General features: G+C 42.1%; 4 protein-coding genes across 7 annotated transcripts in view; 2 read left to right on the top strand and 2 right to left on the bottom strand.

Annotated features, from left to right (window-relative positions):
* Positions 1-4,770, bottom strand: UTP14C (UTP14C small subunit processome component). 2 transcript variants are annotated; one of them, XM_055244821.2, is made up of 2 exons: positions 4,381-4,770; positions 1-4,236 (listed from the first exon to the last, which is right to left on the bottom strand). In XM_055244821.2, exons 1-2 carry the CDS (start codon positions 4,768-4,770, stop codon positions 2,467-2,469), a joined length of 2,160 nt encoding a protein of 719 aa, XP_055100796.1. In that variant the 3' UTR covers positions 1-2,466. The 2 variants fall into 2 exon arrangements, with proteins under 2 accessions (XP_055100796.1, XP_055100795.1); XM_055244820.2 differs by having other exon boundaries at positions 1-4,770.
* Positions 1-11,783, top strand: part of NEK5 (NIMA related kinase 5) — a 105,146-nt gene extending 93,363 nt beyond the window's left edge. For both annotated transcript variants that reach the window (XM_063619216.1, XM_063619212.1), the window contains one exon: positions 11,381-11,783. In XM_063619216.1, coding sequence (XP_063475286.1) covers positions 11,381-11,396 — 16 coding nt within the window. In that variant the 3' untranslated portion in view covers positions 11,397-11,783. The remainder of the gene's footprint in view (positions 1-11,380) is intronic.
* ALG11 (ALG11 alpha-1,2-mannosyltransferase) lies at positions 4,951-21,602 on the bottom strand. Its single transcript, XM_055244833.2, has 4 exons — positions 20,917-21,602; positions 14,238-14,468; positions 8,408-9,339; positions 4,951-5,258 (listed from the first exon to the last, which is right to left on the bottom strand). The coding sequence occupies exons 1-4, from the start codon at positions 20,958-20,960 to the stop codon at positions 4,987-4,989; spliced, it is 1,479 nt and encodes a 492-aa protein (XP_055100808.1). The 5' UTR covers positions 20,961-21,602; the 3' UTR covers positions 4,951-4,986.
* The window catches only part of LOC129464004 (transmembrane protein 272), a 201,710-nt gene continuing 201,339 nt past the window's right edge, over positions 21,234-21,604 (top strand). For both annotated transcript variants that reach the window (XM_055244776.2, XM_063619204.1), the window contains exon 1: positions 21,234-21,490. The gene's annotated coding sequence lies outside the window, so the exon portion shown is untranslated. The remainder of the gene's footprint in view (positions 21,491-21,604) is intronic.

The following is a 21,604-nucleotide window of genomic DNA, read 5'->3' as shown; positions in this document are numbered from 1 at the left end:
TTAATGTTTCACAAGCAAGACAAACTTTTATTTTTCTTTCTTCTTTAATTGGCATATGGAGCTTGGGAATATTAGTAGGAGAAAAAGGAGACTATGTGAGGCATATAAAAGGCACCACACTGGAAAGAATCCAAGAGAATGAAAAATCACTTCTTTAAATAATATTTAGACACAGACTTTGTATCTATTAGATATAAATCATGTCTAAATACAAATCTAAATAATATTTACAAATAACTATTACACAAAACTTATGTAACACACACTTTATAGTACACAACTGTAAATAAGAATACAAATCTCCACTGCTGTGGGTTCAAAACAGCAGGCTTGGACCACTCAAAAATGACATCTGAGAGGAATTAATAGTCATCCTGAAAGTTCTGCAGACAGACGCTAGTGGACAAACCACTTTGACACTTTTCATGCTATCATTCAGAAAAAAATAGAATACATGTAATACCATATTAGGAACACTGATAATGAACATATATGCAAATTATATCTTCCAATGATATATCTGTGATATATGAAAATAATTTTGAAGAAATAAGATTAAAATATAGTTTACGGAATTCCAGGAAACTTTTTCTTCCTTCACTACATCCTCAGGAATAAGGCAATTGAGTGGATAACAGTTTCAATCTTACTTCAAAGTGTAGCTACAAAGTAAGAAAAAGCACTGGGCCAGGAGTCAGAATATCCAGGTTATAATCTTGATTCTTTCATGAAACAGCTTTGTGACACTGAAGGAATCTACTAAATTCTTTAGATTTAAATTGTTCTTGTCTGTAAAGCTGAAAATAAGAGAGAACTGGGCTAATCTGTAGGGTTCCTTTCACTCCAATTTCTACCAGTCTTTTTCTAAATGGGATCATCTCTAACACAAAGTTACAATGGTGTGTCAGAACATCCTGTGACTGACCCTCTGTTTGCTGCTTTTTGATCTGATGACAGATGGCTTGGAGATGTATTAACAACATAATTGGGAGTAGATAAGCTGGCCACATTGATGAATGACTGAGAGGAGACTGCAAAGGAATAATACACCCTTTCATTTGCTCCTTAACACAAAGATGAATCAGGCTGTGGATGGGGTCAATTCACTGAACTAGAAAGGATTATGCATAAAATGCAAAAGCTATAGGTCTTTATAGCCATATCTGCTCACACATATATTCACTTTTCCATGCTAGTTATTCAGGATAGAAGGTGCATTAAATTTATACCAATTCCTAGCTACTGGCCTAGTAACTAACAATCTACAGAGTTGTAATGCATTAATAAAGATAGGATTATAGAAGACATTTAGTATGTAATGTTACCTTTAACTCTCATAATTTTTTTTTTTTGGGGGATGGAGTTTTGCTTATTGCCCAGGCTAGAGTGCAGTGGCACAATCTTGGCTCACTGCAACCTCCACCTTCCAGTTTCAAGCAATTCTCCTGCCTCAGTCTCCCAGGTAGCTGGGATTACAGGTGCCTGCCACCAGGCCCAGCTAATTTTTTTGTATTTTTAGTACAGACAAGGTTTCACCATGTTGTTCAGGCTGGTCTCAACTGCTGACGTCATGATCCACCCACCTCGGCCTCCAAAAGTACTGGGATTACAGGCGTGAGCCACCACGCCCGGCCCTTAACTGTCATAATTTTCAAAGTAGTTTCATCTACTTTCCATCTCATTCCAACTCTAAAAGGTAGTAAGGACTGGAATTAACAACTCCAGATTACAGATGAAGAATCTGAGACTCAGAAAGATAAAGGAGCAGCTTTAGTGTCAAAAGGTCAGAAGTTTGTAAATGATGAAGCTGAAGGTAGGCCCAGATATGCTAACTGCTTGCCCAGCGCTCTTTTCAAAATGCCACCTTGACATCTTACAATGCATTATGCTGGTAATAGATACCCTGTGGATGTATCTGTATATAATATCATCACTGTCAGAAAAACAACCTGGGGTTCTCTTGCATGACTTAAAGCTGACTTCCAGGCTGAGATGTGGCACTGTTAAGGGATAATGAGAGACCCCCACAAATGTGCTGACAGCATACACAAAAACAATTTTCACCAGTACCTAGTATGGAAAGGATTGCTGGCAGCACCTTGGCCTCTACCACCCTACACATACCTATAAAGCATCAGTCAGTCCCACCTCTTGACTGTGTGCTTTGAGAACACCATTAAACAAGTCTGTTTAAAATTTCTTAAGGAAATTATTAGGTATATTCAAAAGGGTCATCCACTGTATTGTTTAGAATTTAAATGTACCAGAATTTTTCTGTGTTCTAATGTCTGATCAATTCTAAAATGCTAGTCAATTAATGGTCATCCATTTTCTTTTTTTAAAAAATGTGGCTCAACTACATGCAATGTGCTGAGCCAGTTTTGGAATCCGCCCTGTAGCAGAGTAAAACTGGACCAAAGGAAGTGGAAACAGGGGTCCTGGCTGTCACTTCTCCAGCTACTCAACCTACAGTTTTTCTTCTTTATTGTGACGTGTGGTGATTCGTTTTGGATTCCTCTGTATGACAGGCAGGTCCGACCTTGAGGAAGACTGGTAGCCCACATCCTCTGCTTTTATTGGCTTAATGATATGGCCTGGCTTGGTGACGACCTTGGGAGTAGTCAGCTTTTGGAAAGCCCTCTGGGTATTCCATGTGGATCCTATAGGGGTCCGGATGGTCCTTTCAAATTGCCGATGGTGGGTAAATGGATATGGAAGCACTTGTACCTGATGAGCTGCTGTGTGGATGTTGCGCTTCTCACTGATAATCACATTTGGCAAATTCTTATCTTTTCTTGGAGGACCCACAGAGGCTTTAATGAGAAACTGGCATCTTTTCTTGGCACTGGGCTTTAGGCCCACACCACCCCACTCGCCCCAGCCAGGTAGTGTCAGGTCCACGTCCTTTGGCTTACTCGCCTCCACAGCTTCCCTCTTCTCTTTCAAGAAATCTCTGATGACACCATCCCCAGCAAAAGCTTCCTTTATCATCTGCCTTTGGTCTCTCTCCTCTTCATCTTCCAGCTCCTCTATTATTGTGGGAACTGCCAAAGACCTCATGGAAGGAGACTGTGTGGTTAGGAAGTTCTGTAGGTCGATCAGTTGCTCCTTCTCTTTCTTCTCCTTAGGGGCATCAGGCCAATTATTTGGGGTCCTCTCTGACTGCTGCCCTTCTAACACAGGTCTGGGAAGCTCCTTATTTTGAAAACAATCTTCTTTTCCCAGCTCTTCTAGCTCTTTCAGAGTTTGTACTCTCTCTGACCTCTGTAGCAATAGGGGCTCCGCTTCTTCTGGGGCAGGTTCCTCTCTCTGGACCTGGGGAACAGTCCCCTCTGAACTTGCTTTTTGCTTCCTGGACTGATGTTTTTCCTTCAATTTCTGAGAGAGTGCCCTCAATTCGGACAGCACCTCCTGGCTGCTAGAATCTTTTGTTTCTTGACTGCCTGCTGGCTCAGCATCCTGGTTGAGCTCAGATCTTTTTCTAAGGGACTGCCTCTCCTCAAATTCTCTCAACAAAATTTCTTCCTCTGCCACTGGCCTTTCTTCTGCCTCACTTTCAGAAACCTCATGAGCCGCAAGCTCTGGCAGTTGCTCAGGGTCCTCCTGTGTTGCAGCCTCTTTGGTGTCACTGGTGCAGCTCCTGAACATCCAGGGATTCGGTCCGTCCACATTCATCTGCACTTCATTCACTACATGAGGGACAAGGAGTTCTTCCACTTCTTCTGTGCCTCCCTCCTCTTCCTCACTCTCAGAGGCTACCTGGAGTTTCTGTGTCAGTTCTTTGCTCTTGGCCAACTGTTCCTGTATAGCTTGGCGAGCCTCTAGGTCATATTTGGCCATAATTGCCTTTGACTTGGCCCATTTCCCACTGTTTTGGTGCTTAAGGCTCATTCTTTCCATCATTCTGGCATTTTCAATTTTTTCCATTTCTTCCAATGCCACAGTTGGATTAACCTTCTGCAGCTGCTCAAACTCTTTTAAGGCTTTCTTGGCCTTTCCTTTCTTCATGACTTTGTGATACTTTTTACTTTTGATTTTCTTCTCTCTTCGAGCCTTGGCCTCATAGTAGGACTGCAGAGCCCGAGCCCTCTGAAGCTCTGCTCGGTGCATCTTTGCCTCTTCCAGGCTCATGGCTCGGAGAGAGGCCTTTTCCATGGGAGTCAGCAAAGGATCTGTCACTGGCTGCTTGTTCTTACGGAGGAGGTTAAAAATTTCCTGCTCCAGGGGACTTCTTGCCTTCCAGCCACTGAGCGCATGTTCAATGGGAGCAATGGCTGGCTGCTCCTTCCCCAGGGGAAAAACCAGCTGCTCTGCCTGCTGGTTCTTCAGGACGATAGGGTCCCATTTGGAGAGGACTTGTGAGGTTTTACCGAATGCTACTTCTCTGTGGATCTGTTCAATCTTTTCTTTGTTAAGAGGTAACTCCACCACCTTCTTTGATTTGACTCTCTTCAGTTGCTTTTTTATGGTGGCCAAAGAAGATGAAGTTTTAACAGGCTCAAGCAGATCTGCAAGGACCAGCTTTTCTCCTGATCCTTCAGAACTGACACTGAACTCTGACACTTTCAGACTAGCCTCAGACCTCTCAGCCAATTTCCACCTATTCTTTCCATCAAGGGAACTGATTGCTTCCAGAAGCTTTTGATGCTTTCTCTCTCCATCACTGTCCTCCTCATCTTCATTCTCACTCAAGGGGTAGTTTTTTGGCAAATCCTCTAGTTCTTCATGTTGGCTCAAAGCCAGATTCTCCACAACCTGGTTCACATTCATCTCAACAGCCAGCTTCTCTCATGTATACCAAGAACGGAAGCCGAAGGCTAGTCATCCATTTTCTTTTCAACACTTCTTTTATTCTAAAAGGAAATTTTCTTGTCTGTTTTCTAAAGTAAAATGATTTGACAAATGAGATTGAATTTAGAAAAATATTTACATATGAAGGTGGTTAACCAGTTTATATAAAATATCTTTAATTTTACAGATATGGCATTACTTAAATAACTTTTCCATAGATGATAGGAATGTCACTTCAAATTCCTGATCAGAGAATCTGCTTACAGATGCACGAGCACTTTTTCTGATTTGGAGTCTCTTTTCTGCAGACATGGAAAGAATGTGAGCGATAGTTTCAGCATAGTCTTCTTCACTCTCAGCCAGAAAGCCAGTTATATCTCCTTCGTGAGGAACGACAATGTCAAGCTTTGGGCCCCCTGAATTGTGTGCAAGGATAATTGTGCCAGCTGCCATACACTCCACAACTCCTGAGAAAAAAACAAAAATCATGTAATCTTTTAAGTTTTTGAGTGTGCTCATAAGAATGAGGATGAATAGAAATCTTCAAAAAATTTAAGGGACTTATGAGAAACTTAATTAAATGTATGTCTAGACATTTGCTTATTTAACTTCTACAGTACAAAATAAAATAATTTTAAGCTTTTTAGTTTTCAAAGCTTCATAATAATACTGCATTTTTTTTTAAAAGAGATAGGGTCTCACTATGTTGTCCAGGCTGGCCTCTAACTCCTAGCCTCAAGTGGTCCTCCCATCTTGGCCTCCCAAAGTGCTGGGATTTACCAGCGTGAGCTACCACACCCAGCCTGCTGCTTTATTCTTAGTTAAAATAGACAGGTAAATGGAAGACTAGCCTATTAAAAAAGATGTATCGCAGATAATTAAAAAAGAAGACTAGAGAATGTTAGCAAGATGGTAGAATATTAACAGGTATTAGAAAAACAAAAGGAGTAAAAAGATCAAAAACAATTTTAATAGTTCAAATTACATTAGCAGAAAAAATAAAAAAGTGAATCACCTAAGTGAAGCATACTATTGCCGTGCTTATGTTACTGCCTGGATTTCTGGCATATTTGAGACTACTGCATGCCCAACAACAGTGCTGAACTAAATGAAAGTTGTGGTTAGTTTCTGCCAAATGATACACATGAAATATAAATTACTCTAGCCAGCCTTTCTTAGCCATATTCCTAGGAGAATTAAGCCCTTCAGAGAATGATTCAAGTGACGGCTTTCCCAATTATCTGAAGGATGGTACAGAGCTGATATCATCCTGGATGTATAGGAGAGAAATTAAATCATGCCAAATGTTTTTAAAACTGGTGAAATCCCTGCAGAACAGAATTCAGTAGCTCATATCATATTCTGCTTGAAGCTGGAGAGCATCCTGTACTTTCTCAGAGACTTGCATCTAATCAATTTTACCCTTTCCCTCTCTACTGGCTCCTGGTCACCAGTGACTGCCTTACCTTCCCCAGCATCTGGGCAGCATCGGAATCTGTGCCGTCTCCATTCTTCTCCAAACACTCTCTTCCTTGGTTTCTAAGACACTGCACTTGGCTGGCTTTCCCCCCTCTCCATTTCTTCTCCCCATTTCTCAGCTGTTCCTGTTCTCTGCATTTTGTACTGAGAGCCTCTTCTCGCTCTGTACATATTCCCTAGGCGATCTTAACCACATCCACGGGAGCTTTGATAACTACCTGCACAAGGACAATCCTCATTTTGTGTTTCCAGACCAGATTCCTCTCCTCAACTTCAGACTCCTATATACAAAACTACCTCTTGGACGCATGCCCTCACATGTCCCACAGATGAACTCAAACTCTGCAGGTTCAAAACTTGGCTCATCAATGGCATTTGCTCTTGGATTTCCCCTCTGGGAGAAGGCCAACACCATTCTCACAGCTGCCCCGCTCCCAAAACCCTAGGTGGTCTTCTCTTCCTCCCTCATTTAACACATCCAGTTAATCACCAAGTCCTGGTCAATACTACTGCAGAATGTCTCTCAAGCATGTTCACCTACCAAGTTCAGCTCACCAGCACCTCTATCTGGGTTGCTATAGTAGGCCGGCTCATCTTACTGCCTTTCCAGTCTTGCTCTCCCTGCTCTTCACTGATCCACTCCCCATGTGGCCAGAATGGACTGGAGAAATCAGAAAGCTTTTACATGCAATACTTAAAATCCTGCTATTCTTTTCCACTGGCTTAACCTGGCCTCTATCACCTCTCTGTTGTCTTCCTGCTGAATGTTCCTATTGATGCATCTGTTGTCACTCCTATCACAGTGCTGTTCCCTCTGCTGGAGACTCTCCCCTCTCTCCTGGCTAACCTCTATTGTTCGGGTCCTGCTCAAGTGTCACATCACTTCCTTGGGCAACTGTTCCCTGCCCGCACAAGTCTGTGTTAGGTTTCTCTTTGGCACTTTCACATCACCCTGCACTTCCTTAGCATAGCACCTGGCACACAGCACAGCACGGCACGGCACTTGCCTGTGTAGCCTGTTGGCACCACCAGAGGGCGGGAAGCCTCTGACAGGCCAAGCAGCTCCTGTCTCCACCACATCCCTAGCATCCACCCAAGTGCTCAGCAGAGTGAATGCTTAGTAAGTTTCTACGGAAGGAAGCACAGGAGGTCAGATCCCATGCAACAGGTTGGGTCAACAAGTTCTTGCTGAATGTCTGGGCCTAGTACTATACTACTAACTAGGAGTAAGAAAGAGTGTAAGAGAAATTGTAGTCTTAGTTTAGGAAATGTCACTTTTATGTTATCCTCATTTCCCCTAACAACTAACAGTGTGAGGCACAAAGCGCTTGAGAAATATATGTGGACCCAAATTAAACACAAAGCAGTACTTGATTTTATAGCAAAATGTGTGCTTAACAGGTCAGAATAGAGATAGCAGTTTGTGCCAGAATAAACAAGAACGGCTAAAGTGCAAGGAGATTTAAGTTGAAGACTTATGATGCAATCTGGCACAAAGAGGGCCATTCCAACGGTGAGGGTAGAATCAATAAAAGACTAAAAGAGTTACTGTGAGAAGCCCCTATGCAAACAGTGGTTCTCAACTTTTGATGCATAACAGAATCGCTTAAACAGCATTATCAAAATACATCTACCTGGGCCTTGTCCATTTGGCCATTCTGTAGGATAAGGGTAGGGCCCAGGAATCTGTACCGGTAAGTACGTAGTGTGGTTAGATGAGGAGAGAAAATGTTGCTGTTAAGAGCAGGGGCTATCTGGGTTAGAATCCGGGCTCTACCACTTACTTACTGTGTAACTGAACTCGAGCAATTTCTAAACCTTCCTGTGCCTAAGTTTCTTTATTTATAAAATGGGAATAACAATAACACCTATCAAATAGGGGTTTAGAAGGGCTTACATTAGATAATATGTGTAAAAATCTCAACACAGTGGCCCACACACAGGAATTGGTCAATAAATACTAGCTGCTATTATTAACTACTATTTTACAAGGTCTCAAATGAGGAAAGCATATTTGGTGGATGAGGGCAAGAGAATTAGGGCATGATGCAGACTTCCAGAGTATTATCATTTTATCAAAAGAACTTAAAATGTGTATCTCATGGCAGCAAACAAGTTGTTTAAAGGCCAAACTCACCAATCCCAAAATGCTCGTTCCACATGGTATGCAGACCAATTGTTGCTTCAGACAAATAATTCTTTAATTCATCAAATGGAATGTTTATTTTAAATTCCACATATTCTTGAACTCCTAAATCCTCAGACAGCCTTCTCAGTTGGTTTACCCTAAGTTCATCATCTTTGTTACGACAACCTCCAATGAGGACGAGTTTAAGTGAAGGAGGTGACTCAACCATCTTCTTATTCAGCAATTTAGCAAAGGCTCTGATCTGCAATGGATGATTCTTTTCCGGCCTAAACTGGCCAACAGAAACCAGCAAATGTCCTGGGGTCATCTTTTTCTCATGTAAGGGAATGTCCAGAAATGTCTGCACATCACAAGGTGGATAAACAATGTTAGTGCAATTCCCAACTTTCCATAGTGAGAGAATATGGTTTAGTGTCCAAGAAGAATTGACCATGACTACATCACTGCAAGAACCAACAAGGCCATAAATAAAAGCAAATAAATAGTAGTAGATGAGCTTTACTTTGCTGAGAAAAGGATTCCTGGTAATGAAGTCTGCATTATTAAATCCAATATTTTGATTCTTCACTACAGAGAGCATGTCGGTGCTGATAGTAGGATAATGAACATAGCTTCCAACTTGGCAACCCCCTATATACTTAAACAGAGGAAGTGTAAAAGCGTATCCCATTGAATCAATGTAAACATCAGGGACACACTGCATTAGAGCTTCCCAGCCAAGAAAAATGGATCCTAGACTTTGGCCCAGCAGTGTGAAGTGAGGATACAGTGAATCTTCCACAAGATAGCGTTTCCTTAAAAAAACAAACTGCACTGGGTGAATTAATCTGATGTTAAATCTTCTGAAAGCACCTTCTAGTATCTGTTGACCGTTGACATTAACATCGCCGGTATAAACAACATAAACTGCTTCAGGATACCTAAAATAGAATGTAATGGTTAAGAATGTATTAAGTTACAAAAAGTAGCCAGACACAGTGGCATGCGCCTGTAATCCCAGCTACTCAGGAGGCTGAGGCAGGAGAATCGCTTGAACCCAGGAGGTGGAGGTTGCAGTGAGCTGCGATCATGCCACCGAACTCCAGCCTGGGTGACAGAGTGAGACTCCATCTCAAAAAAAAAAAAAAAAAAAAAAGCCTGCTACCTACCCTGAGAGACTGAGAGCCGAGATTGCGCCACTGCACTCCTGCCTGAGCAACAAGAGTGAAACTCTGTCTCAAAAAAAAAAAAAAAAAAAAAAAAAAAAAGAATATATTAGGTTAAAATCAAGCAAAAAGTTGTAGATAACTACTTTCTTACAGTTATAAAGATTTGATTTTTTTTTGTTTTTTTGAGACAGTTTCACTCTTGTTGCCCAGGCTGGAGTGCAATGGTGCCATCTTGGCTCACAATCTCTGCCTCCCGGGTTAAAGTGCTTCTCCTGCCTCAGCCTCCCGAGTAGCTGGAATTACAGACATGCACTACCACGCCCGGCTAATTTTGTATGTTTAGTAGAGTCAGCGTTTCTCCATGTTGGTCATACTAAAAATGATGTTTTCTATATTTTTTTATTGAATTAGAAGTATAGTCTTTCAAATGAGACCATGACTTCTAGTTCTTTGCTATTTCCTCCACTGAGGGTTTCACACAGAACAGACATCAAGTGTTGATTTATGAATGAGATGGTCTAAAGAAATACTAAAAAGTTTTGACAGTGTTCTTAGTAAAAAAAAATGGTAATAAAATACTATAAACAAGAATTAAGATTCAACAAACCTGTCTTCAGATAGGATCACCATACTAAAGCAATACTCAGGGTTTCTATCTGAAAAATGCAAAAGTCTTTAAAAGCTGGATATTGTGCCTATATCACAATTAGATATAATTAGTATGAAAATACCTAAAAGTATATTCTTATGACTTGTAATGCTTTGGTCTCCCTCTGTTTATAATTATTCTTTGAGTCATAAAACATTTATTGGCTGGGTGCAGTGGCTCCCGCCTGTAATCCCAGCACTTTGGGAGGCTGAGGCGGGCGGATCACCTGAGGTCAGGAGTTCAAGACCAGCCTGACCAATATGGAGAAAGTCTGTCTCTACTAAAAATATAAAATTAGCTGGGTGTGGTGGCACATGCCTATAATCCCAGCTACTTGGGAGGCTGAGGCAGGAGAATCGCTTGAACCCAGTAGGCAGAGGTTGTGGTGAGCCAAGATCGCACCATTGCACTCCAGCCTGGGCAACAAGAGTGAAACTCCATCTCAAAAAAAAAAAAAAAAAATTTATTAAGCATCTAGTATGAGATGCCAGGTTTTGGGGGTATGGAGATGAGAGAGAGTCTTTATCTTCAGAGGTTCAGTCCAGTGGAGAAAACAGACATGCAAAACAAATAACTGCAAAACTGTGTGCTACGCATTGATAAAGACACCCACAGGATGCTGGGGAAGCCTAAAGGATGACAATCTAACTGCTCCTCTCTGGCTCCTTCCCAGTCACTCTTTACCCAGCAGCAAGAATGAGCCTCTTAAAATGTGAAAAAAGATTGTGATCTCTGGTAGCCTAAAAATGCCCACAAATTCCATTTGTTTTTTCTTTCTTAAGACAAGGGCTCACTCTGTCTGTTGCCCAGGCGGGAGTACAGTGGCGCAATCTTGGCTTATTGTAGCCTCCACTTCTCGGGTTCAAGTGATTTTCGTGCCCCAGCCTCCCGAGAAGCTGGGATTACAGATGTGTGCCACCATGCCCAGCTAATTTTTGTATTTTTTAAGTAGAGAAGGGGTTTTGCCATGTTAACCAGGCTGGTCTCAAACTCCTGGCCTCAAGCGATCTGCCAGACTTGGCCTCCTAAAGTGCTGGGATTACAGGTGTGAGCCACTGTGCCCAGCCAGGCCACAAATTCTTTGATACTTTTCCCACTGAGAGGTGGCATCTAAGTCCCCTCCCCTGGAATAACACCTGGCTCTGTGACTATTTTGACCAACAGAATATGGCAACAGTGACATTGTGCCAGTTTCCCAACATAGATTCTAAGGACTGGCAGCTCCTACTTCCTGTCTCCTGGAATGCTCATGCTAGGAGAAGACAGCTGTCATGTACGGAGTCCAACCAGCCCGAGATTGCTATGTTGTATGCAAGCCCAATCAAGTCACATGAAGAAGCTCCTCAGTGAGAGAGATGCCCGACAGCCCCCAGCAGGTCCAGTTATCCCAGCCCAAGAACCAGAATGTGAGTGAAAAAGGCTTCAGATGCCTCCAGCCCCAGCTGCCATCTAATTGCAACAGTATGATGGAGACCAAACATGGCAGCCCCTAAACTATGTCACAGAACAGTAACCCCAAAACTAGTTTACTATAGCACTTAGAATAAAATCTAAACTAATTTCCCTGCTCACTCAACTCCTGTGTGATCTGGAACCTGCCTCCCTCTGTCACCTCCCTTCCCATGTTCTCCTTTGCCCTCCAGGGTGCAGCCAAACTGGCATTCTTTTTTTTGAACACGCCAAGCTCCACCCAACCTTAGGGGACTTGCAGTGGTTGTTCTCTCTACTCTGAATTCTCTTTTCTCATTTTCACTCAGTCTTTTCATAAGGCAGGCAGTTTAGCATGTGGTTCAGAACATGGGCTCTAGTGCCCCAGTTTTCTTCTTTGTCAAATGAGGATAATGGTAACAACTGCGAAAGACTGTTCTGAGGATCAAGTGAGCTAACACACGTAAAGCACTTCAAACAATACCTAACAATCATCACGCAGTGAATGCAGCTGTTTTTGTCATTCAGATTTTGATTAAGTGTTATCAGATATTTCCCTGATCACTCTATCTAAAGTATCAAGTCACTCCTATATTACCCTATTTTAACTCTGTATATAGCACTTCTCACTATTTGATATTTTTCTTCTTTGCCTATTATCTTGTCTCTCTCAACTAAAATCGAACGTCCAGGAGAGAAGGACTTGATCAATCTTGTTCTCTTAATCTCAACCCCTAGAACAGTGCCTGACACATAGCAGGTCCCCAATAAATACTGCTAGGTCGAATGAAAAGTGCACTGTAGTTATGTGTTCAGTTAGGAAAGACTTGTAGAAACTAACTGGGGAGAAAAAGGTTATTTCAGAAGAAAAGAACACTATATAGAAAGGGAAGGACTCTAGAGAGAGCATGATATATTCAGGGAGCTGCTCCTTGTTCTGCATGTTGGAGTAAAGTACATGTGAAGGAATGGGGAGGGATGAGAAACACGATGTGGCCAGAGCAAGATGACAAAGTATCTTCCAAGTCGTATTAATAATTTGTTTTTTTTCTCCTTGTAGATGGGTTAGGAGTAATAGAGGCTGCTGGGGACTATGTGTACAGATATCATGAAACTTTACCACCGCCCTCAAGAGGTAGATAATCTGGTTAGAGAAGAAAAAAGTATTATCAGTGAGAGTAGGAAAAGCGTCACGGAGTTGGGAATTACGAGAATTCTTTGTATTTAGGCAGTTACAGAAGATGGCAGAGCAAATACAGGGGTAGGGCCTGGAAGCTAGGATGGGCCAGGATTACAGAAAAGTATAGCTGAGGGAATTCTGTGTGAAGGCCTTGGCACTGAATGAAGGGTGTGTACCAGGAAGTAGGGTAACCATGAAGAATAATAGTTTTCCTCATATGATAAAATAATGGAACCTACTATGCTTTTTCCTTTCTAAAAGGGAATCATAAATATTTTTGGGGTATGGGGGGGTGGAGATGATGAAGGCTCAAATATTAAAAGATGTATAACACCATATTCCTTCTAACATGGTAACTTGAGACTATCCAGCTGGTAATGATATAAAAATTTGAGTGAAATAGATACTTTCATAAAGATTATTCCTGTGTGCCACAACTGCCTGAAAGTACTCAGGCTTAAAGTGCTCTGACATACTTGGTATATTTCTGTTTATTACTTAATCTCTTCTGTATACACTCTCCCAAGGGGACCAGTGATTCCCATTAAATTATGCCATAAAAGGGCAGATGTTTTCCCCATCCACTGTCCCTTTCTTTCTTTTCTTTTCTTTTCTTTTTTTCCTTGAGACAGGTTCTCACTCTGTCACCCAGGCTGGAGTGCAGTCAGTGCACAATCACGGCTCACTGTAGCTCTGACTTCCCAGGCTCAGTCAATTTTTCCACCTCGGCCTCTGGAGAAGCTGGTGCGCATCACCATGCCCAGATAATTTTTTGTAGAGACAGGGTTTCGCCATGATGCCCAGGCTGGTCTCAAACTCCTGGGCTCAAGTGATTCACCTTCCATGGCTTCACGAAGTACTGGGATTACAGGTGTGAGCCACCATGCCTGGGTTTGTCTATTTCTTTATCATAGTAACTAAAATCAAGTAAGATCATATAAGGCATGTGGGCACATGAAAGAAATATTTTCTTATTGAAGAACAGTTTAAAAAGGGATTCATTTTTACTTTAGGTACTTTAGAAAGATGAGGCCGGGCACGGTGGCTCATGCCTGTAATACCAATACTTTGGAAGGCCGAGGCAGGCGGATCACAAGGTCAGGATATCGAGACCATCCTGGCTAACATGATAAAACTCCATCTCTACTAAAAATATAAAAAATTAGCCGGACGTGGTGGCGGGCGCCTGTAGTCCCAGCTACTCAGGAGGCTGAGGCAGGAGAATGGCATGAATCTGGGAGGTGGAGCTTGCAGTGAGCCGAGATCGTGCCACTGCACTCCAGCCTGGGTGACAGAGTAAGACTCTGTCTCAAAAAAAAAAAAAAAAAAAAAAAAAGAAAGATGAATTTCTGGGTAATAATTTTTAAGAAATGGAACAATATAGCAAATTAGCTAAGAAAGATGGATACCTACTTTTTCTGCAGGGCTCTTAAAGCACACCATAAAACTCTTTCTCCTCCTCCACCAGCATTGCAGTATGGATGAAAAAATGCAATCACCATTTGATTTTTCCCATTTTTGCTAGTTGACACTAATTTTTTCTTTCTCTGTAGCAGCAGTCTGATTCCCCAAAGGACAATGACCAAACACACACATAAAGTTCCACATACAATGAGCCCAGGGAAGAATAATGAATAAAAAAACCTGAAATAAGAGGACAAAATTGAGAATCAATGTGATATATACATTAAAAAAATTACAAATTAAAGTCTGCTTTTACATATCTACTTTATATATTAGTAACAAAGAGAGAATTGTCTTTAACAAGTCTGCTAACAAAATACTCAAGTATGAAAATTCTAATGCTGCTAAATATCCAATATTGAAAGGATAAGTCCCCTTTAATTCCAATTCCTGTAGCATGTTACCAATTGAACATACTTTAATCAGCAGTAAAAATCAACATTGAATCCCCTTTCTCCTAACTTAGTATATATGTTATGGGATTAAAACAAATTTAACTATTAATCTAAACAAGACATGATTAAGAATGTGTTATATGCTGTCATTTTGAGGGTCAGATACCAAAAAAAATACGTCTTTTGAATGATCAATATTCCATTAAAGTCTGGTAAGATAGTAAATCTTTTTCATTCTGTCACTTCACCTCAAGTAGAACAATTTCTGGGATAAAGGAATGGAACTTAGATTTCTCCACTTCTATTTCCAGTTCTGTATTTGCTCTATTTACATGACCTAATACTACTACCTTCCCTTATGTACCTCTGAATGAGCTGTCAAAAACGCACTAATGTTCTACTTAATACTCAGTAAACTCATTCACAAAGTGACTGTTAAAAGGTTCTCCATTACTGTCAGGTCGATTGAAGCTCTGCAAAAGCAAGGGCCCAGACTTGCTCGTACCATGTCCCCAATGCCAAGTACGATGCCTGGCACAGAGAAGGCATCCAATGAATATATGACGGATGCAAAAGTTTATTACCTCTTCAGATGTTGCTTAAAATATGTTAAAATAAAATGTCAAGGTGCTTTTCTTTTAGGGTTGCCAATACAGTTGGAACCTAACTTAATATTTTTCATACTCTGCCTATCCTTTATAAAGGATTTGAGGAGGGCTTATAAGATTTAAAAACAATAAAATGGCAAAAGTTAAATAATAAAAAGTCAGGACCAGGGAAAATAGAATAAAGATGGTGTGTATGTTGGGATGGTGGTTGATGATGGACACAGGTATGCAGGCTATATTTACATACATAGTAGTGAATAGCAGACTGGGCTCTGGGCTGCTTAGTAGCCTAGGCAAATAGGGGATGTTCTGTGTAGTTACATAGTGTATTACTTCGTTTCCACACTGCTGATAAAGACGTACCCAAAACGGGGAACAAAAAGAGATTTAATTGGACTTACAGTTTCACATGGCTGGGGAGACCTCAGAATCACGGCAGGAGGCGTAAGACACTTCTTACATGGCAGTGGGCAAGAGAAAAACGAGGAAGCAGCAAAAGTGGAAACCCCTGATAAACCCATCAGATCTCATGAGACTTATTCATTATTATGAGAATAGCATGGGAAAGACCAGCCCCCATGATTCAATTACCTTCCCCTGGGTCCCTTCGACAACACATGGGAATTCTGGGAGACACAATTCAAACTGAGATTTGGGTGGGGACATGGCCAAACCATATCATTCTGCCCCGGCCCCTCCAAATCTCACATCCTCACATTTCAAAACCAATTATGCCTTCCCAACAGTCCCCCAAAGTCTTAACTCATTTCAGCATTAACCCAAAAGTCCACAGTCCAGTCTCATCTGAGACAAGGCAAGTCCCTTCTGCCTATGAGCCTGTAAAATCAAAAGTAAGCTAGTTACTTCCCAGATACAATGGGGGTACAGGTATTGGGTAAGTACAGCTGTTCCAAATGGGAGAAATTGGCCAAAACAAGGGGGTTACAGGGCCCATGCAAGTCCAAAATCCAGTGGGGCAGTCAAATTTTTAAAGCTCCAAAATGATCTCCTTTGACTCCAGGTCTCACATCCAGGTCATGCTTAAGCAAGATGTGGGTTCCCATGGTCTTGAGCAGCTCTGCCCCTGTGGATTTGCAGGGTACAGCCTCCCTCCTGGCTGCTTTCATGGGCTGGCGTTGAGTGTCTGAGGCTTTTCCAGGCACACGGTGCAAGCTGTCAGTGGATCTACCACTCTGGGGTATGGAGAATGGTGGCCCTCTTCTCGCAGCTCCACTAGGCAGTGCCCCAGTAGGGACTCTGGGTGGGGGCTCCAACCCCACATTTCCCTTCTGCACTGCCCTGGCAGAGGTTCTCCATGAGGGCCCCGCCCCGGCAGCAAACTTTTGCCTGGGCATCCAGGCATTTCTATACATCTTCTGCAATCTAGGTGGAGGTTCCCAAACCTCAATCCTTGACTTCTGTGCACCCCCAGGCTCAACACCATGTGAAGCTACCATGGCTTGGGGCTTTCACCCTCTGAAGCCACAGCACTAGCTCTGCGTTGGCCCCTTTCAGCTACGGCTGGAGCAGCTGGGACACAGGGCACCAAGTCCCTAGGCTGCACACAGCACAGGGACCCTGCGCCTGGCCCACAAAACCACTTTTTCCTCTTGGGCCTCCAGGCCTGCCACGGGAGAGGCTGCCATGAAGGTCTCTGATATAGCCTGGAGACATTTTCTCCTGTGGCCTTGGGGATTAACATTAGGCTCCTCGCTACTTACGCAAATTTCTGCAGCCAACTTGAATTTCTCCTAAAAAAATGGGTCTTTCTTTTCTACTGCATTGTCAGGCTGCAAATTTTCTGAACTTTTATGCTCTGTTCCCCTTTTAAAATGGAATGCTTTTAACAGCACCCAAGTCACTTCTTGAATGCTTTGCTGCTTAGAAATTTCTTACACCAGATACCCTAAATCATCTCTTTCAAGTTCAAAGTTCCACAAATCTCTAGGGCAGGGGCAAAATGCCTCTAGTCCCTTTGCTAAAACATAAGAAGAGTCACCTTTCTCCAGTTCCCAACAAATTCTTCATCTCCATCTGAGACCACCTCAGCCTGGATTTCATTGTCCATATCACTATCCGCATTTTGTTCAAAGCCATTCAACAAGTCTCTAGGAAGTTCCAAACTTTCCCACATTTTCCTGTCTTCTTCTGAGCCCTCCAAACTGTTCCAGCCTCTGCCTGTTGCCCAGTTCCAAAGTCGCTTCCACATTTTTGGGTATCTCTTCAGCAGCACCCCACTCTACTGGTACCAATTTACTGTACCAAGTTCATTTTCACGCTGCTGATAAAGATATACTCGAAACTGGGAACAAAAATAGGTTTAATTGGAGTTACAGTTCCACATGGCTGTGAGGCCTCAGAATCATGGCGGGAGGCATAAGGCACTTCTTACATGGTGGCGGCAAGAGAAAAATCAGAAAGAAGCAAAAGCAGAAACCCCTGATAAACCCTATCAGATCTCGTGAGACTTACTCACTATCACGAGAATAGTATGGGAAAGATTGGCCCCCATGATTCAATTATCTCCCCCTGGATCCCTCCCACAACATGTGGGAATTCTGGGAGATAAAATTCAACTTGAGGTTTGGGTGGGGTCATGGCCAAACCATATCACATAGTTTTCACTGCCCACATGAAAACATACAAATTCATCAGAAAAGTAAATTTTGCTTTTTTTAGATACAGGGTCTCACTCTGTCACCCAGGCTGGAGTGCAGTGGTGCAATCATAGCAATCACTGCAGCCCCAAACTCCTTGGCTCAAGTGATCCTCCTGCCTCAGACTCCTGAGAAGCTGGGACTACAGGTGCGTGCCACCACACCCAGCTAATTAAAAAAAATGTTTTTTGTAGAAATAGGGTTTTGCTATGTTGCCCAGGCTGGTCTCAAGCTCTTGGCCTCATGTAATCCTCCTGCTTTGGCCTTCCAAAGCATTAAATTACAGGCATGAGCTGCTGCACCTGGCCAGAAGTAAATATTTTATTGATACTTAGTTTCGAAATAAAGTTCTCATGTGGGATTTCCTATTGTGAACAAATCCTCATTTGTTCCTGTTGTGAACAAATCTCATGTGGGATTTCCTACTGTGTACTTGAAGAGGTATTTGACTTTATTTGAAATCCCACATGAGCACTTTATTTCAAAGCTGAAATAATTGGTCTAAAATAATTTGGTCTTTATATTCTTTATACACCTTTATACTCTTAAAAATTTTACTGAGGATCCAATATAGCTTTTGTTTACATCAGAGTTTCTCATCCTTGACACTAATGACATTTTGGACCAAATAATTATTTGTTGGGGAGGTTGTCCAATGTATTATATTTAGTAGCATCTTTGGTCTTGACCCACTTAGATGCCAGTAGCACCCTCCCAATCAAAATTATCAGTTGGGCATGGTGGCTCATGCCTGTAATCCCAACACTTTGGGAGGCTGAGGTGGGAGGATTGCTTGAGCCCAGGAGTTCAAGGCTGTAGTAAGCTATGATCATGCCACTGCACTCCAGCCTGGGCAACAGAGCAAGACTCTTATCTCTAAAAAAAAAATTAAAAAAAAAAAACCCTCCAGATATTGCCAAATGCCAAATGTCTTGTGAAGCACAAAAATCACCCCAGGTTGAGAACCAGTGGTTTATACTGCTTATATCTACCAATACTTAGCATATTAGAAATGAAAACTAAAGAACTTTAAACTTTTTATGAATTCATTTGAAAATAAAAATTCTTTCATAACATATTAACATATTTTTATTAAAAAACTATATTTTCCAAACCAAAAAAAGAAATTTAGCAAGAAGGGTGTCAATGATTTACATTTTTTGCAAATCTTTTTAATGTCTGGCTTAACATGAAACCAGATAGTGGCTCCTCCTTTCTGTTTCTGCATTCAATCTGTAGTGATATGTTGTTTTTGTTGAAGTATATGAAGAAAATTCAGGCTAATTTAGATATGTAGTAGGAAAAGGGAGTATATTTTAATATATATTGATCTTATGTTTAAAATATATTTAACTTTTCAGCTAGTTACAGATATTCTTCTCTGATGCTAGACCACATTTGACAAGTTATGCAATTTCTTAATGTTAGTTGCAATACAGACTCTGAAACCCTATCAATGACCTTTTCACACTGTTAATTAAAATCCACTGTCACTTAGTTTTATCCGCTATCACTTTTGCACTTATCAACACAGTAAAATAGGCAAATATTACCTTAATGTTATTATAAAAACAGATTTGTTGAGGATCCATTGAAGGGCCTCGGGACCTGCATGGTCCATGGAGCACAATTTGAAAACCACTGCCTTAAAGGATGAACAGAGTCTGACAAAAGTGGTAAGATTTATCATTTATTTAATATTTGGAATATATGAATTCATAAAAGCAACACTACAGAGGACAGTTTGCTTTCTCAGGACAATCTTTCAAAAGCTTATTTAAAATGCAGCTGACCCATATAATGTAAAAGTTTTTCTGGCAATTCCTTCAAATAATTTAGGTGGGAAAATTCATGTGACAAGCTTTTCAAACTGAACTATTAAACATTTAACTTAAAAGCTGCATAATGACTAAAGTTAAACCTGTCCTTTAAGTCTGGTTAGTGAGTTTATTTAAACATTATAATGTAAAGCACTGAGAAATATTACGTATGACAGGGAAGAACCAAAAGGCTCTGATAATAGACTTTCTCATTCAAAATGTTTAAAGTAATGATTGCAGAATTTGAAGTAGAGGGGACAAAAATGAAGAAGAAATGCCTTAACTTTTGAAAGAATTAGGTATATACTGCTATTCAGGAAGCTATGGTGTTAATTATAAATTTTCAGCCTGAACAAAAATATGTAGGTGGTAAAACAACTAGGTAGGTAGAATATACTAGGCCTTCTGTTTTACTAGTGGAGGGCAAGGCACTTAAAATACAGTAGTACTACAACAACAAAGGTGGAAAAAAGTCTGGGAGTTTTTTCACCAAAATGTTAACAGTGGCTCTCTCTGGATGGTAGCATTCCTGGGGGTTTTTCCTTTTACTCATCTATTTTCTAATTTTTCTAGAAGAAACAGCGTATGCACGTAATACAAATAAAAGTAATAATATTTTATGTAACTTCTTACATCATAAAAATTAAAATAACAGATTATCAAAAAGCAGAGGATTCAACGTGAGCTTTATATTTAAGTGACGTGTTAACAATGGCAGTTTTGGTGAGTTTAAGAGAAACTAAGAGATGAGAAAGAAAATCTGGTTTCTTCTTTACAGAAAAAGAGACATGATAGATTGGAAAATATCTTGTAGCTCAATCGTAAAGGAAAATGAGGAATGAATATGAATAATTTATGACAGACTAACTGGAGTGTGAAAGGGAAAGAAAAAGCTGAAGCAGGGAAGGGAACTCGACCCCTCGGCCAACAGTGAAGCAGAAGAAAACGCTGTAAATTGAGTCTTTAAGACCTAGTCTGTTCCAGCCTATATAGGAGACTCCCAAGAAAAAGACCGCTCATTGGCCTGAGAAATTACCTTAGATTCATGACAAGGAAGGCCATTTGCCCACAAAATTTAGCTACACTGGACAGGCAAGTACCACTACAGGCGAGAAAACGTCTGTGAGCCCACACGACCGGCTCCTCACCTCAACAACTTGCACAAGCACCAGCTCCCTTCGCCTGCCGCCATCTTCCGCCAACCCCCGAACTCAGGAAACGCTTCACTTTCCTTTTCCCTATTGGCTCCTGAGAAAGAGAGCCGCGCTCGCCCCGCCCCCACGGGCCAAATATGTGTTACTATTGGTTACTGGTAGCCGCTTCCCACAGCCTTCCAGCCAATAGAATATGCCGAGACGTAGACTAGTATTCGGCGTGGCGCACACGGTTCCCGCCCCCTTGGGCGGGACAGCAGTGGAGGTTGGGCTGAGGAGGGCGTGGCCTGTGATTGACAGCCGTCGCTCCCTCCCTCGACCCCCTCCCCCACTAGAAGACCCCGCCTGGGCGCCTGCGCCCCCGGCCCCGGCCCAAAGCCCGCCGCCCGTTGGAGGCCGTTGGCTGGCCTTTGCGCAGCGCGCATCGATTTTGCAGCTGCGGAGTTCGCTCTCGCCGCGGTTGCTTCCTTTGGGACCCGCGGCGCCCGGCAGCCAGGCGCAGAGTCCGAGGAGGGGGCAGCGCAGAGTGGACCCGACGCGGCGCCACCGGGCACCTTCCCCGCAGGCGGTGGGTGAACCCTGGGAGCTTGAGTCTGCGGCCCGGCTCTGCGCCGCTCACCTGCCCTCCCGCTCCCGCACACGCTAGGTGGCCGAGACCGCGGAGGAGGACGGGCCTCCGCCC

This window comes from Symphalangus syndactylus, chromosome 15 (assembly GCF_028878055.3).
Source record: "Symphalangus syndactylus isolate Jambi chromosome 15, NHGRI_mSymSyn1-v2.1_pri, whole genome shotgun sequence".
Classification (NCBI taxonomy): Eukaryota; Metazoa; Chordata; class Mammalia; order Primates; family Hylobatidae; genus Symphalangus; species Symphalangus syndactylus.
This window is presented reverse-complemented; position numbering and strand designations above follow the sequence as displayed.

What these genes read in the sequence shown, in the direction of transcription:
- UTP14C (XM_055244820.2), bottom strand. Translation starts at nt 4,770, where the DNA reads ATGAATGTGAACCAGGTTGTGGAGAATCTGGCTTTGAGCCAACATGAA.
- ALG11 (XM_055244833.2), bottom strand. Translation starts at nt 20,960, where the DNA reads ATGGCGGCAGGCGAAGGGAGCTGGTGCTTGTGCAAGTTGTTGAG. An exon ending in TTAAGAGCCCTGCAGAAAAA is followed by an intron (nt 9,340 to 14,237) that starts GTAGGTATCCAT and finishes ATTCTATTTTAG; the next exon opens with GTATCCTGAAGCAGTTTATG. An exon ending in GAACGAGCATTTTGGGATTG is followed by an intron (nt 5,259 to 8,407) that starts GTGAGTTTGGCC and finishes TTTTTTTCTCAG; the next exon opens with GAGTTGTGGAGTGTATGGCA.